Below are 17495 nucleotides of genomic sequence, written 5' to 3'. Positions count from 1 at the left end.
TAGTGTGTAATGCAGAAGCGATGGAAAAAAGATTCACAGTGTTTTATCTGATATATATTGTGAATGGGTTCCACACTTACTTCAGCACTCGGGTAACTTGATGCCAAATTTTAAAATCTAAATTAAAACCTTTTGGACCAGAATTAAAAACTGTTTAGATTTCAAAAGATGTAAGTACACCCAAACTAGGATTTTTTAAAGACATCTATCTAAGAGCAGTTATCGAGGGCACTGGGCCCCTTCCAGGGAGCCCCTGCATCATATCTTCTTTGACACTCCTGCAAATATCATTGGTGCTCTCCTGTGCCTTTTCACTTTGCCTTACAAATAATGTACAGGTCCCAAGTTATAAACAAGTTAAATCTTGAACAAGAATCTGTCTAGCTACGTGCAGTTGTTTCCTGGAGTAATTAGTGTGTTTTCATGGCAGTCATTTAGAATGGCATCATGCATCTGTAACAGCAGTCTGTGCATTGTTCAGAAATTCCTGTGCTATTTGAAGTATACAGACTGTCATGAATTTAAATAAAATTCATGCATTCTCTAACACTTTATCCTAAGCACAAGAGAAGTAGCTTATGCTCAAATAGTGGAAGTTGAAGATTTTTCTTGCTGCAAAGGATTGGACAAAGGTTTAAGATCCTATTTTGCCCATAGTGAAAATGACTTTAAAACTTAAAATGGAATATGAAAAACTTTCACAGATTTCTGTGAGAAAATACATATTTTTTCACCATTATGAACAGATGTTTCTAAGCCAGTAATATTCAGGTACACTTTTTTGTCTGACCTATTATATATATTGGTTAATATCTTAATTTAATGCAATTGTTAGATTTCCAAAAATTGTTGTAAATTCTGTGTCCTATAGATAATACTATAAGTAATATTAACTTAATTGGCCTCCTTTTACTAGTTTCTTGAACAAAATAGTCAAAATATGAGTAGTAGAAGTAAACAAGTATTATAAAGGTTAAATGACAGATTAGATCACTGCTACATTTACATTGCAGTAAAGCCTCACATAGATTAACTAATATGATGTGTAATATCACCAGAAGAAAAAGAAATATTTTTGAAAACCGTTGCTAACAGCCAGTACCTATAGCTATCAAAAATTCAGTAGGAAGAATATGCATGTTACTGTTTCCCCTTTTTTGTCCCATCAGCTTCATAACATCTATTTTGCAACTAGATGCTATTTTGAATTTTCCACATTTTGATATATAAACCCAGGCTTCTTTTATGGCCCACGTTCAGAACACACAGTGCATTAAACTGCACAGTGCTAGTGTGTCTTTCATCTCGTGCCTAGTGTATTTCATTTCCCCTGTGTTCAGATTAGGCAAAGCTTTTCTATTCATTTGAAGCAACTGTAATGAGAATATTTAACACAGATCAAATGCAGATAGTGGAAATCCAGAGGTCCTTGGAAATAGTCTGCCATTTGACACTGGGCAACAATAGGAGGTGAAAGGTTTGCCACTTGAACTTTTTCTTAAAAGATTATAATACTCTATTTGTAACATTAGCAGAGCCTTTAAAATGTTTAAAATTAGTATAGTCAACTAAAAGAACATGACTTTAGTTAAAGCCATTTTTTAGAAAGGGAATGTATGTGTATAAAAATCATATGATTGCATAATAGTCTAAGGAGTATGCATGAATTTAACGTGTAGAATATAAACAAAAATATGAACAATAGAAAATAAGAAAGGAGAGCATTTCTTTTGTGATCATTTGTGGAGAGATCTACAGATACCATCAAATCCTGAACTGGTATAAGTAAGCACAATTCTGTGATTTCCATTAACTGATTTACACTATCTTATTTGTCATTTACAGGTAATATATCCATGCATTTGAATGTTGTTTTTCAGGTAGACAGAGTGAAGAAATGCATGTCAGGTTATTCAGGGTGGTAAACATCCTGGTTCATGCAGGCTGACTGATCTTCCCCTGCAGCAGTTCCCTTATAAGACTGGTTTTGAGGGATTCTTCATCTCCTTTGCTGAAAACACTAGTTCTGTTTTGAGCCTGTCACTTCTGTGCTAAGAGTGCAAGAGTGCATGTATGCATCCACTGTTTGCTTAGGCCAGAACCTCTAGTCAAAAGTCTGATGTGTGATGACTGTGAAAGCCATTAACAGAATTACATCCCTGAAGCAAGTACCTGTTGTCACTGTCCTCATTATAGAGGGAAAAATGCCATTTTGGTCTAAAAGTGATCATGGTCCAACTTTCATGCAGGAAATTTCCCTATAAAACTGTAGTCCAAATTGCATGTAGGACCCTTTAAATTCCTACAATAAAGGATAGAATTTCAGAATTTCATCACCTTCAAAGATTTTTTGTTCTCCTTTGGATGAGATAATCCTGTTGATCAGGACTGAAAGAAGAGCCATATTACCACCTCAACCTACATAAACAGTCTTGTTAACTACTCATCCTTCCTGAAACTGTAGCAGGTTAATCTCTTTCAGACCACAAAGATCCCTTCCAATTTACTGCTTCCAACAAGTAGTTTGATACTTAATACTAAGAAGCTACTCTAGATCTTGGTCTTTTCCAGGGAGGATACTTTAATTTGTCTCATCAATCTTTACTATTTTATAGTATGGTCCAAGGGATCCTACTAAATTTCAGTACTTGATTAGCCTCATCTCTGGTTCTGTGCACTGGTCATAATAATAATTTCATTTCCTCTTCTTCCTCCTCTTCTCTGAAGGATATCACATGGTCTTCAAAATTAGTAAAATATATTAATTTTCTTATTCATAAAGGCCAAATAACCCAAAAATTATTTATGCTTTCCTGTACTCCACTTTCAAAAAAGCACATAAGATAGTGTGAAAGTGACCTATCTTATTTTGAAACCTCTTTAAATTTTTGCATAGCAAAAAGGAGCAGTGCTCCCTGGTCAATGTCCAGTTACATGCCTGCTATTAGCAGTGAATAATCACTTTCAGCTTCCTCCCTGTTTTTATTCAGCTTCACTGATGAAAAATAAAAATGCATCCAGCTGATATGATACCTGTTTAGTTCTCATCAGTCCTTTGGAAGTAACACCATAAACACCAGTGGTAACACTGGAAATAAAACTTTGATTTTATCTTAGACATTATTCAGTGTCAATATTATGTAGGTCTTTATGCATCTCACTTATAAGCACCTTCATGGAAACACCCTGGCCATCTTCTGTAGGTGACCAAAATAATTGCTTTTGCATATATAGATATATATATATATCTAAACAAAGAAGAAAGTCTGAAAGAGGATAATGTAACTGTTAGCTGAAGAAAATACTAATTGTCAACCATTTTTAATTAAGATGGTGATTTTGGTAAAGGATCATTGTAATTTGTCAAATGAGTGTTTGTGTGGAGTTGCAGATAGCAACTCTGTATTGCATAGTCTCACAGTCTGTGCATGTTCTGCAGAGCTACATGGAGGAGACATACACATCTACAGATTTTTCTCCCTCCCTTCTTTATATGAATACATGCATATAGACATTATATATGTGTGTGTATATATAGACACATTACACGCATATCCATGAATATATATTTGTATTTTTTCTTAGTATAACAACTTGTAACAAGGATATATATTAATACATGTCACTTAAAGGCCATTTACTGAAAACCTTCCATTCTAATTTTCTGTTCATGGAGTCACCTGCTTTCAGAAGTGTGATTTAAGATCCCATTATATATTTCAGTAGTAATCTGCAAGATGCATCTTCATGTTCAGAAGAACAAATTTGCTTTCCATGTAGCTCATTGCAGTGACTGCTGAGAATGGCTACACATTAACTAAAACTTGCCTCAGAACTTAGGTTATTGTGAACTTTCTCTCACGGTGAGTCTGGCTGGGGTGGAGTTAATTTTCTTTACAGCAGCCCCTATAGTGGATTTGTGGCTAATACTGTGTTAATAGCAGATCAATATTGGCTGTTGCTGGACAGTGTCTGCACAGCATTAAGACTTTCTCTTTCTCCTACTTTACCCAGCAAGAAGGTTGGGGTTTGGCAGAGCTTGGAGGGGATGTAGTTGAGACACCAAAGTATTATATGGTTTTATATATCATATAGATTCATGCTTGACAGTAAAAACTGGAGCAGGGGTGAGGTTTTTTCCTAACTTTTTGGGCAGCCCACTATAGTGGATTTTAAGGAATCACCTGAATTGCAATCATCTGAGTTTGACTTCTGTAAAACTGAACTGGGAGAAAACTGGTCCTGCAAAATCCAAGTTCCAAACTGTACGAAGGACATTATTGGTCAATGTAAATGGCTTGAGTTAAAATAAAAGACACGTGAAGCCCTAATAGTCATATGCTATGCCATTTATCCAACCTTGTTTTGCAGTCATACCATATTAAAAAATGAAAGTAACTGACTAGTCTGTTGAAAACAATATTTGCCTCAAAAATATTCATATACATAAGATGGAATGAAAAATGTGTTTTCCAGTAAAAATTTGTGTACTATAAAACATCACATTCAAAATAAAATTGCTTGCCAGAAAGCCAATCATATCCTAAGCTGCATCAGAAGAAGTATGGGCAGCAGGTTGAAGGAGACGATTCTGCTCCTCTCCTCTGCTCTGGTGAGACCCTACCATGAGGACTGCATCCAGCTCTGGAGTCCTCAGCATAGGAAGGATATGGATTTGCTGTTGAAGCAAGCTTGGAAAAGAGAGGGCTTCAGGGTGACTGTAGCCTTCCAGTACCTTGAAAGAACTTACAGGAAAGATGGGGCAAGACTGCTTATATGAGCATGTAGGGACAGGGCAAGAGGAAGTGGCTTCTCATTGGAAGAGAGCGGGTTGAGATTAGATATTAGTAAAGAATTTTTTTCTGTGATGTTGGTGAGGGGCCTGAGCAAACTGGTCTAGTGGAAGGTGTCCCTGCCCATGGCAGGGTGTATGGAACTAGATAATCTTCAAGGTCCCAACTCAACCCATTCTGTGATTTTTATTAAATTATTTTTATGATATCTTTATATCATCTTACTAATCAAGGTGGCTACTGCAATGAGGGAGAGCCTGACAGTTGGTGGAAGTTTAGTAGTACCAGCAGAGTTTTCAAATTGTTTTTCTTCTGCCTCCTGCAGTATCAAAATTTTCTTCCTTGCATTCTACAATATTTAGTTATAGGTTTGACAAGAGTAGCTAGTGGTCCTGTACGTGTACAGATGAACAGATGACGTAATTAGAACAATGGAGTTGAAAGCAGATATTTCATTTGAAAATTGGTTCCAGAGCTCATTGTCTAAGTTCAGAAGGAAGCAGACTTTCAAAGAAAAGGTCTTTGCACTAAATATCCAAAATTCAAATACTATCACTAAATCTGTTATCCATAATGCCTACAAAGTAGATTTTGACCATTAACTTTGCTCATTTTCTGTCCCATTTGGGTACACACTCACAGATGATTTTCAACTGAAATCTTTCCATCTTGAACATCCTTACTTCAGTTCAACTCTTTTTCCTAAGTGCTTATTTTTGACACTACACATGAAGACTAAAAACCCTCAGAGTGACAGTCTGTGATCATGTTTCATGTGGCAGACTTCATTTGCTTTCAGTTTGTATTACTATCAATTTATGACTTTGTTCCTTAAATACTTATCTTTTTTTTTTCCACATTGTAACTGATATATTGAATGATGTATGTTTGAGAGGTATTTCAAGGATCTTAACTTCAGTCATTAACTGGTTATGTCTTGGCTCAGAAATCTTTAGTTCATTGAGGGAAAGTTACTATTTTTTAAGCAAATAAAACAGCTTTTCAGTATGTAATTATTTTCTTATCAATTTTACATTTTCATGCCCTTTTGAGCATCTAGCATGCGGTGCTTGAATTTACATTTAGCTCTGCAGGAACTGCTTTAAATATTATTATTAAGAAGGAAGAAATCAAAAATCAAAGTGAATTTTTAGTACAATAGCAAAGTATAGGAAGGTACAATTGCAGCAACAGCAGCCTGGATTAGTGTATAGAACTAACTCACAGCTTGACAGAAAATCCCTGCTGGGGAGGAAATGTACGGGAACTGGCAGAATTCTGCTACATCTGCTCCCTACTGCTAATAAGCTTTAACCCATTTCATTTTTATTGCGCTTGGTGTTTAGATATTTTGCTTCCAAAATTATATCTGTAACTATGAGAACACATAAAAGGAAGCTCGACAGGTAGGACTGTTTAAAAATTTAAAGCTATCAGCAAGGGATGTTAAAGGCCATAATGACTAAGATGGTTGCCTTCTCAGTGTGGGATTTTAGGGCTCTGGCACTTCAGTGCTGGTAGAAAGGCTGAGCAGAAGTATTGGGTAAAACTGATTTCATAGCTTGAGTGGCTTGTACAGCCAGAAGGCACCATTAGATTATTTATTCTGACCTGTATATCACAGACCATTACATTTCACCCAGAAATTCCCATTTTGAACTCTGTGAGTATACTTGCACTAAAATATATCAGACCTTAGGAGTTCCAAATACTTCATGCCACAGGGTGAGAATGAAAAGGCTGAGCTTCACATGCAGTAGGAAGAGGGTTTGTCAGGTTGATAAGTACACATGGTAGCATGACTACTTCTGCAGAGTAGGGCAAACAAACAAAGGCTTTTATGGACTTTAAAAAGGTGAAAATCCTTTCTTGACTCCTTTGAATTAGGGGAAAAAGATATAGGTATTCATATTGTATCAGAGCACTTGTATCAGAGTTCTGCTGAAACCATAAGCAGTTCTCTAAAATAAAATAAAAATTAAAAAATTGAACCCCCACTCCCTAAATCAGCTATAATAAACAAAATGTAAGACTTTATCTGCCTCATGACACATCAGCGGGTGTAATTAAGAGGGAAAATCAGAGTCATGTCCATTTTTAAAATTAATAATTATTGTCTAATTCTGCCTTTCAGGTATTTTGCCCCTTTGGCAGCTCTGCTGGCAGTCCTGTACTTCTCAGTTTCTCAGTCCAGACACTTCCACTGCAGTACTTTGAACATGCTTTTATCTGAATAATCAGTGCTATAACTAATATCTATAACTATCTATAAATGCTGGGGAAATTGTACTGTATATTTTCCATTTGATATATCACATGCTTACCCTAGCTGATTATAAATTTTAAAATCTTTCTTTTACTCTGGTTGTGGCATGATTGTCACATACAAATATAAACTGTATTTTGAAGAGAGATTGAAATGTATAAAATTCATTGAGTGGTTGAAAACTTGATGTCTTGGGGCTGATGAGACTGTGCTTTTAGATAATGGGTTAGACCAAGATTGTGATACTTACCTGAGGAATGATGCAAAAATGGAAGTCTCAGTCTTTCAGTAGGAGATGCTTCTCCATTACTGTGCTTGCAGAAGTGCAGAAGCCTGTGTCTGTCTTTCAGCAGGCCAGTTTACATTTTCTGTTTTTCTTTCAATTTATTCTAACAAGAAATTATTTGAGCTTCCTTTGCAAGAAAAGTTCCAGGCTGATAAGTCCAGAAAACAGAGGTGTTAGCCTAGTTATTGCAGACTCTGTGTATGTTTTTCAGGCTTTCAAGTGTTTATTTCTTCTAGACACTTGTTCAAAGCTGATTATGTCTTCATAAAAATGTGATACTGATTGCTCTTGTTTTGATCCTATCAGAGCTTCTCAGTTTTTGAAATAAAAGGATAAAAACACAGTGATCCAACAATAGAAAAGAGAAACAAAATTAACAAGCAAATGATATCCTTCTGTACTAAATATAATCAAAAGAGAGCTTGTAAGGTTATGTCTTAAATTTCAATAGAACCCTTTTTTCTATCACACAGAAATGATGAAAATTTGTACCACTTCTTGGCCTCCGTTGACAATCATGGTAAAAGATAGAATAGCAAGTTGTTAAATTATTCTGTTTGAGCAATATAAGCTATAGATCATGTAAAGTTATTGAACTGGTTTCTTATGAACTCTCTATTTTCATGAGTTCTATATTTGCTTTGCTTTTTTATGTAATGCTTACCTATTCTTCCAGTGGCACTATTCAGAGACCATTCATCATGAAATTTTTGATTCTGGAGCGGTTTCAATATATCCGTTATGCACCAGAAAGCTGTCTCAACTTATAAATCAAATTTACTGTATGGGATTTGGGCCCTCAGAGTGTTGTTACTTAATTTTTCTGGTAGTGTGTTCTGACATACTTGGTTGACTACCATAAAATTTTAGCCCATCACCTTGTCTATTCCTAATAATAGCCATCAATATATTGTAGAAATTTCAAATTTTCTTTACTCCCACTAAAATAACTTGGGATATGGTCATTTCATCGTCCTGTAAAATGCATCTCTGAGAAAAGTTAAGCTCTTATTCTTGGCATGTTAATTGCTGACTATTTCATATCTAATAATTAATTTTGCATCATTGCTATAGCTACATGCAGGGGTTTTTCTCAAAATTATTAAGCTGAAATTTTAATTTGTATTTTTCTCTAATATGTGCAGGCATAATTATAATCATTATATCAAAAGAATAAATTGATTAGAAATCCATTTAAATTACAAAAATTGATTCAAAGCACCCTGAGAAATAGTACTACCTCTAAATTTCTATACTCATATTTGTTCCCCTGTATCTGTTTTTCCTTTTTCATGTTTCTGTTTTCTAAAGATAGCTAAAGGCTGCACAAAAAAGAAATTACTCTCAAAAATGTGCTATCAGATGCTGCTACAAAAATTAAAGATCCACTTGGTTAGCTCTAAATTTTCCATGGCTCAGTAACAACCAAAGTAAGTACAGGTTCAGTTTCCCATCTGACATTGTACAAAATAATTTCTACATGACACAATGGTTACTGAACTGCCTCCAGCTTTGTCCAACATGTTGAGGAGTGAGTAGAGAGGACTAAAATTTCTGAAGAACTTGTTTCTTTTTATATTTACAGTGTTTATTCTATGACAAATATTCAGTTTATAAAACTTCGTTTTTAGTCTGCCAGTTTTGTGATAGTCTTTTTTATATACACCAAATAATGTGTTTTATTTCAGAAAGAAATTCTAAATATCTGACTTTCTCATTTTTGTAAGCTTTCCAAAAGGAAAATTCTTAGCAATTTTATTATTATAAAACACTGTGGTATTCATTATTTGAATTCAGATGTGTTATACTAGGAATGCATGTGGCCTATTTATTAGACAAACTAGGATGTTGAAAAGAATTGCTTCTATCCCACTTTCTTTAGGAACTGACATTTTTATTCTTATGCAGTTTTCCTAGTGGAATCTTTACTTTTTAAAGTCATAAACCTATTGTTGTAAGAGACTCTAGCAAAGCTTAAACTGGATCTCAAGAGTTTGATGCACTCTGTTTAATGCCAGCAGTGTAAAAGAAATTTTAAATGTATTATTTAAAGGCATGTTAATCTTGCCACTGTAATGGTGTAATAATGCATACCATATAAGGTTTTCATAAACTCATCTTCTAAAAGTAACATCACAGTATCTTTCCTTTTGTTCTCCAAGTCACTTCTTTGTAGAGATAGCAATTATGCATTCATCTCTTCCTCTTATAGCCTGATTCCATATTCAGCTGAGAGATAGGTAGTCCTTAGTCCTTACTAACACAACAGAAAGAATATTTCTCATTTGGAACAAAGGGAGGATAGTCAAACAAATTTATATAATAAATGTTAAAGGCCGAAGTGTGTGCCTTTTCAGTTTAATTAAGCAAAACAGTTAAATACTTATATAATGGACTGAAGATACGTTTGTCTTTAACTCATAATTCCTTTGTTTTCATTGCAATTTTAACAGTTCTGCCTTGGATTAGTTTTTGTATTACAAAAAAAAAAAAGAATTCTATTTATAAGATTAGTACCTTTAAAACAAAACTTTGTGTTTTGTTTTAAACAACCCTAACAACCGTTACTTCCAAGTGTTTTCCATTTAACTCTTCTCATTCCATTGGATTCTGGTTTGGTTTGTAGCAGTATTGTGAATGCATCAGGCCTTCATTAGCATGAGAGTATTTTGTGGCTCTCTGAATATGGACAATGAAAATTGGGTGAATCTTTACCAAGAACTGAGTCACAGAAAATGCAAAGATTTGGTAATATTATGAACCAGTGTGATAATTTCTTGTATCAGTGCAATGGTCAGGAGAGTATTATGCGTGCAGCAGTTCAGATAACACTTTTCTATTTATGTAGGGTTAATTACAAGTTTAAAAACCCACTGACAACCTTGGCTTTTTGGAATATGAAAGAGCTATTTCTGAAGTAAACATTGATAAAATGTTAGCTAAGGAATGTTTCTACCAAGCTGCCTTTTCACTTCAGTTTAGGCACAAAGTCCAGAAAGTTCTTATTCTCATTTCTCATTATTAGATACTTTACTGAACTGTATGTTCCTTAATAACTGTAGTACTGTGGCCTTCAGCAAGTATTCAGTCAAGCCTTTTGACCCTTTCTATTTCTACCAAAACATCCTTACACTTTTGCAGATTTGGATTGAGCATCCATCACAGAACCGCTTTAGAGGGGTTAACACAGAGCAGTCTGTCTGGGTGGCTCCACTGTGAGGCAGCTCCAAACCCCTGTTCCTGTGGCAGGTGCCTAAAGCAGACAAACCTCCTGCTTGGCACTGTCTGGGACTGTTGTGTTTTAGGTGTCCGTGCTGTCTCTATCAGTTAAGGCAGAAATGAAGAAATGTATGTCCTCCTAAAAGTAGCATGACAGTTCTGTATGTGATTCTCCTTTTGGAAAAAGGACAAGAGGCACATTTCTTCCTTCAGAAGGAGTAACCACATTGAACTCCCACTTCTTCCAGCCCAATATTCTGGTGCTAGTACCTCTGCTGAAGAAGCTTAAGCTCTCAAATCTGTTACCTGCATTCATCTATTTGACTCAGTGTTCACAATTCATCTATAAAATTGGTATGGAATATCACAGATGAGCATAAAATTCCTTTAGAATCATGGAAATGTTGGAAGGGATTAATTGTGAAAAATGTGTGAGTTCAAACAAGAAATTCCAGTTCTTTACCAAACACGCTGCTATTATCAGCCTAAATGCTTATTTAAGAATGTAACAATAACATCATGGCATAGACTTTGCTTGGCATTTTGACTCCAAACAGCAGCCCTAAGCAGAAGTGAATAGTAAAACCAGTAAAAGCATAAATCTACTGTAATATTCTCCTAACCTCAAACTATTTTAATTAATATTTAAATTGATCAAATCAATTTTGTTATATAAAACATAAACTTTATATAAATTAGTAACATATAAATTAAAAATAATCTAGGAATTTTATTATGTCTCTTTTTAATGCCCACTGAATCTGTGTTCTAGGAACTTGTTCAGGCTCCCCTTGAATCCCTGTAAAGTTCTTGCAACCAGGGCATTCTCCATCAAGGAGTTGTAGGTGTCACCACCATTGTTCATTTTGAAACCATGCTCTTACTAATGTCATTTGATGGTCCATAGGTCTTAGTACAGAAAGACAAGTGTGCAAAATCAGTTCTTATCCCTATCCACTCTTTTTATGTCATGTATGACTTTATAAGCCTCTGTCTTCTCATTAAGAAGGCTGCAGAACATTTCCAATCAGACCCTCCAGAGCTTTTGATCATACTTGTCCTCCTCTGAATATATTTTGGATCTAGTATGTCCTTTTTCAGTTGAGATATACAGAGTTGTTTATCTTACTCAAGATGTTGGTGAATTATGGATTTTTACAGAGGCATAAAGTTACCCACATTGTTTTCTTTCTTTACTTGTTTTCTTAACTGTTGTCAGCTTCTGTAATTCTTTATTAACCAGTCCAGAAGACTTTCCAACATGTCACTTAGCTTGGCATGGCAGTTTTCTCAGTGTTTACAATAGAAGAAAAGAGTCACTTTCTCAGTCATCCTTAAATGTACTCTGTACCTTTGATTTCTCCATTGAGTTATTGAAAGATGCATTGTATCGCCAGAAGAGTATTTGTATTTTCTTCAGGGTGGGAAAAGTCCTTTGTTGAGTTTATGGGGGTTTTGTAAAGCAACGTCTTAAAAAATGTTTGTAGTCCTTCTCTGGATATGGCATGATATAGATGCAATGCATATATGGAATGATATAGATACAATGCATGTATTTAGAAAAATCTGCCCTTTGGCTTCCTTTTTCAAATTTTCTGGATCTAAGTCATTTACATCTTTGATAAATTAAGTAGAAATGATCCTGTTGGTAAAGGGGAGACATTATGAAACATGTTTGGAGGACAGTCTAATGTGAGATTCAGTTGGAGCTAAATCACTTGTCTTATCAAATCTTTGTCCAAGGTTTTGGGATCTACCATTTCCTAGCATGACAGAATTGGAATTCTGTCATAGTGTGGTCTCTGAGATGATCCAGATTACATTTATTCCTGAAAACAGTCATTGTAGAACCATTTATTTTCAGAGAGTGTCTCCTGCGTGTGGAACAGATGTTACCTGCTGTCTTTCTCCAGCCCTCTTTAAATCAGATCATGTAAAAGTATAGAACATAATTAGAATCTTTCTCCATATAATCTCAGCAGTCAGCCATTGAACCTCTAGATCTCCTTATTTTACCCTGTGACATTCAAACTTCTCTTAGTGCAGAGCTACCTTGTAGTATTTTTTCCTTGAAATTATTAAATCCAGTGGAAAGGAAAAGTGGAAATTAGAAACTTCAACACGCTTTTCCCATGAAATGAAAATAATTTGAAAACTGATCACTAGAAAAAAAGGGTTAAAGGGCAAATATCTTTAGATGGCTACTACACCTACAGATAAATGAAATTCATAAAGAGTTGTAAAATTCGGGTAATGCATACTTTTAAGGAATCCCTGCTTTCAACAGCGTTTGCCCCAGTAGATTTCAATTCTTTCAATAAAAAATTTAGAGCTTCTCCAAGAATTATTTGATAGTTCTTTTTCAAAAATTATAACCCAAGCTATATGCTCTTCTACCTCATTTTTTTCTGATCAGGACTTGAAGCTGTAGAACAAAGACTAGCCCAAAACATGTGCTCCTTTATAGAACAGTCTAACAGTATCCTTGGGGAAGAACTCTAAAAACAAGTTTTTATTCAAAGTACCACAGCTGTCTGCCAGAAGTGATAAATCTCATTGATGAGAGTGCAGAATCAATTGTAAAAACAATTTCGCCAACAAAATAATTCATCTTTGTTTTCACTCTTAATACTTACTTATACTGTTTTAGCATCATATAATTTCTTAGCAGACCTTATGTAGTCATCTTCATTTACTAGATAGGCAAGATATTCAGTTATAAAGGTATTTAGTTCTTTAAGAAAATTGTAAATTTCTGAAAGGGAAATCATAAGTGCAGTATCCAAGTATAACACAAATGTCAGTGATTTCTTGAAAATAACTCAGAAGAGGTCACTTTAAAGTATTTCTATATGATTCTGTAGCCACTGATGAAAGATTATTAGTCCCCAGTAACTCTATCATTTATGCTTTGTGCAAACTCTAAAGTTAAAGGTTATGAGTGTTATGGTACCATACAGGTACACTGTGAGTAGTTTTTCACACAGAATGATTCTCATTTGTTAAATTTGGAAATGTACTTTCTTCTGGCCTTAATTTTCATGTAGTTCTTCATATTCTAAATGACAGCTGAAGGCAAGCAGAAATAGCGAGTAATTGATTTAACAACCTAAGACAAGTACAGGGAAGTAGAAAAGTTTGTCTTAGTGCTTGATGTGACCTGAGAGATCTTCTTTAGACTGTTTTTTTCTAACCAGTACCTCAGCACCTTGGGCCAGCAAAATGGCCTTTAAGCCTGAATGAGCATGACTTTTTTTTTTTCCTCGGTGCAAAGCTCCAGTATTTCATCTTTTCAAACTGTTTTACAGCACTCAGAGCAGAATTATATTGACAAGGTTAGAATTCATCTCCTAGAGGAGAATACTGTGCTCCTGTTAAGTGCTAATATAACATTTATGTGTAGCTACCTTAATAACAGCCCTGGCCAGCCTAATGAAAGTACTGAAAGCAAACAGTGCTCTGTGAGATTTTATTATGACTGAAGTGATTGCAATTTGAGACAAATTGTCCCTATTTCTGTTACCATATCAAAACCAGAAATGCTAAGCAATTGCTACATGTTTGGGGTAGAATTGGCACTCCACTATCGTTAATATAGAAGTAAGTGAATTTTTCATGTAAACAACTCACAAGGGTCAAGAATCAAAGATATTCTGTGCAAAATTCTTGTCAATAACTTTGTGAGTGAATTTTGAAATAAAGTGCCTGGAACATGTCATTTTTTCTTCCACTCAAAGTTGAGAGCAAGTGGTTGAAAATTGAGCTTGTGAATTGAAGGTACTGTGAGTTATATGGTCTTATCGACTCCAGACAAAATGACAGGTTTGCCTTGTTATTATTTTTCCTTTCAGAGGTCAGGCAATGGACAATATTAAAAGTATATACTGGAATGTAAGCAAACTGGTATATAAAAAAGTTTTTATCTGTGTACAGAAGATGGTATAAGACACTAATATTAAAAATTGCTAATATACTGTCTCTTCATAAAAATTGAGGGAAAAGCAAGGAAAAAAGTAATCCACTGGTCAAAAATTTCAGATGCTCATGTATTTGAAAGCTATTTAAAACCATCAGAAGAAAAGGAACTCAGTTACTCAGATGTAGCTGACCAAGTTATCTAATTAGACATGCGGGTTGATGTGAAAGCAAATTAAATATACGTTCTCAATGAGCTCTGCTATTTAAAAACCACATTCTATCTTCTAAGAGGGTTTGGTCAAGTAATTCTGCTGTTTAGAACTATCTGAACTATATTTTTGCTGTATCTGAACTGAATCTTTCATACTCCAGTTTTTAAAATAAAACTTATGTAATTTACTTGTTCATTTCTGTAATTTTGGTAGTTCCTAACATTTTTTTATTCTTCAAAACCTTTGCTACAAACAAAAGTCACCATATGCAAAAAGACTTCTCTTGACTGCAGAATGAGTGCTAAATAAATTATGATCAGTTGTTTTTTTTTAATGGTACAGGAATAGTAATGGTTTGAGATTGAAAAAATGAGGACATACTGTCAGCTAAATTCATAATTGCTCAAGATGACTTTTCAATAAGGAAAGTTGAGGGTGAAAAGCAATTTCCGTGAAATAACTGTACTGCATATACTTTTTTAGTATTTTAACTGAATATGAGCAACATTGATTTCTACAACTCTGTAATATGGACAATATTTTGCTTATCTTTTAGGCTGAAGATTCAGAGATGTATCATGATGAAACTGCAGTATGTGGGTTGCTTGCTGTGGTTGTAATATCTCACCTACCCAGAGATGCTGCCATTGAATGGCATGTTGTTGCAGTAGTTGATGATCCACTCCAAAGAAAACATTTTGCAATGAAGATGTTGTCAGAGGGCTTCCAAATTGACTGTGAATCTGTGGAGTCTAGTTCTGCATCTTGTGCATCAATCTCGGTACGCATGAGCTTGATTTCCTCATCTACTTCTCACCTTGATTTAGAAGGACCTCTTCATGACTTAGCTGCTATGTTTAAGCAAGCTGTCGACAAACTTTCAGAAGACTGCAGTGCCAGTCCTTTGTCCTTCAGAGCTTTCTTCAAGGAGCAAGTCTTTGATGCTGAAACACTGCAAAAAGGTAAGACTTACCGTGACAGGAACCAGGTGTAATACTAAGCATAAGGTACTTCTTGTTTACTTCTACATCAAATTTCATTGGAAAATAAAAAAATTTATAGGAGTGCTTCAAGGACAGGTGGCCAAGAAGGCCAGTGGCATCCTGGCCTGTATCAGCATTAGTGTTGCAAACAGGACCTGGACAGTGATTTTCCCCCTGTACTCAGCACTGGTGAGGCCACACCTCAAGTCCTGTGTTTGGTTTTGGGGCCCTCACTGCAAATGAAGTTCTGGAGCATGTCTAGAGAAAGACAACAGAGCTAGTGAAGGGTCTAGAGAGTAAGTTATATAAGGACAGGGTGAGGAAGCTGGGGGGTTTTAGCCTGGAGAAAAAGAGGCTCAGAAGACCCTATTGGCCTCTACAACTGCCTGAAAGGAGCTTGTAGCCAGTTGGGGGCTGAGCTCTTCTCACAGGTAACAAGTGACAGAACAAGAGGAAGAGCCTCAAGTTGCTCTAAGGGAGGCTGAGCTTGAATATTGGGAATAATTTCTTCACCAAAAGGGTTATCAAGCATTGGAACAGGCTGCCCAGGGAAGTGGTGGAGTGACCACCCCTAGAGGTATTTGAAAGGTGTGTAGTAGACTTGGTTCTCAGTGGTAAACGTGGCAGTGTTAGATTTACAACTGGACTCAATGATCTTGGAAGCCTTTTGCAACTGAAATAATTTACAGTTCTACAATTACGATATATTTTTTTCTTTTTCTGGCTACCAGGCATGGTTCTCATATTGAAAGGCTCTGTTCTTGAACTTCCTGAAGTCCAAACAGGATAAAATCTTGGATTACTTTTGTTCTAATATCACATCTGGTTTTGAGTAGGAGGTTGGATTATATGATCTTGCTATAATCTGAGTTATCCTGTGATTCCATGCAAGAGAAATCCAGCCACCTTAGAATTCAGTGTAGGAGAATGAATCTTTTGCTTAGAAGTGTTTGAACAGTTGTGCAATTGGTAGCTTCTTTTTGTCACAGAGTAGAACCATGTTCAAATAACCAATTTCTGTCTTCTAGCAGGAACTCTTTTGAGAATGAATAATGAAATATTAATGTTTTAAAATAAAGACATGGTGTTGTATCCTCTGGAATAGAGGGCATCTAGTTTTAAACATGGGCTGATTTCTAACTAACTTATTTAAATAGAACTTGCTATCCAAACAAATTTGTTGGATTTTCCCCCAATGTTTATTTTCTCAGAATCTCATTCCCTTACCAAGTGAAGAGAACACAGAGCAATAAATGTAATATTACAACTACGATTTATTTCTTATGTTGCAGATGTGCATTTTGGGCTATGCTCTATTTGGGACAGCTAACATTTTGCAAGAGCACAAAAGCTTATTTTATCTGTTAGATGCACAAAACTGGTAGACCATACTTGTATTGAAATCAGTAAGAACTTTATTATCAATTCGGGAAGAAACAAAATCAGATCCTTAGTCTATATTTATCTCAAACATGCATGCACTTTAAAAATCCTTGCAGACCACAACTGATCCATATTAATTAGCTGACATAAATGTTAGCCCTCAAATATTCCACTGTCCTATTTTTTTTCCTTAACCTGCAGCAGTTTTTGAAGGAAATTCAACTTGACATTGTTTAATAGATTTAAAGTACAGGAATTGAAAGCTATAAAAATGTGGCATAGAATAAGCATATTTAATCCAGGAAGCAAAGAATGAACATATAGTCTGACAGAATGTTGTTGTTTTTACTACATCTTGTTTAAGAGCTAAAAGGAAACCTGATAAAACATGTTTCTGGCATGGGATTAACATTACTGTTTCGCCTGCTTTCTTTC

The 17495-nt window shown here is 35.3% G+C and overlaps 1 protein-coding gene across 1 annotated transcript in view; it reads left to right on the top strand.

The window, feature by feature from the left end:
• DPH6 (diphthamine biosynthesis 6) overlaps positions 1–17495 on the top strand; it is a 179250-nt gene that overhangs the window by 126179 nt on the left and 35576 nt on the right. The window contains exon 13 of the mRNA XM_031065956.1: positions 15251–15656. Within this exon, the coding sequence (XP_030921816.1) occupies positions 15251–15656 (406 nt within the window). The remainder of the gene's footprint in view (positions 1–15250; positions 15657–17495) is intronic.

The sequence above is a fragment of the Geospiza fortis genome, unplaced genomic scaffold (genome assembly GCF_000277835.1).
Source record: "Geospiza fortis unplaced genomic scaffold, GeoFor_1.0 scaffold54, whole genome shotgun sequence".
In the NCBI taxonomy this organism is placed as follows: Eukaryota; Metazoa; Chordata; class Aves; order Passeriformes; family Thraupidae; genus Geospiza; species Geospiza fortis.
Note: the sequence above shows the minus strand (reverse complement) of the source record. Positions and strands in the feature narration are given on the sequence as shown.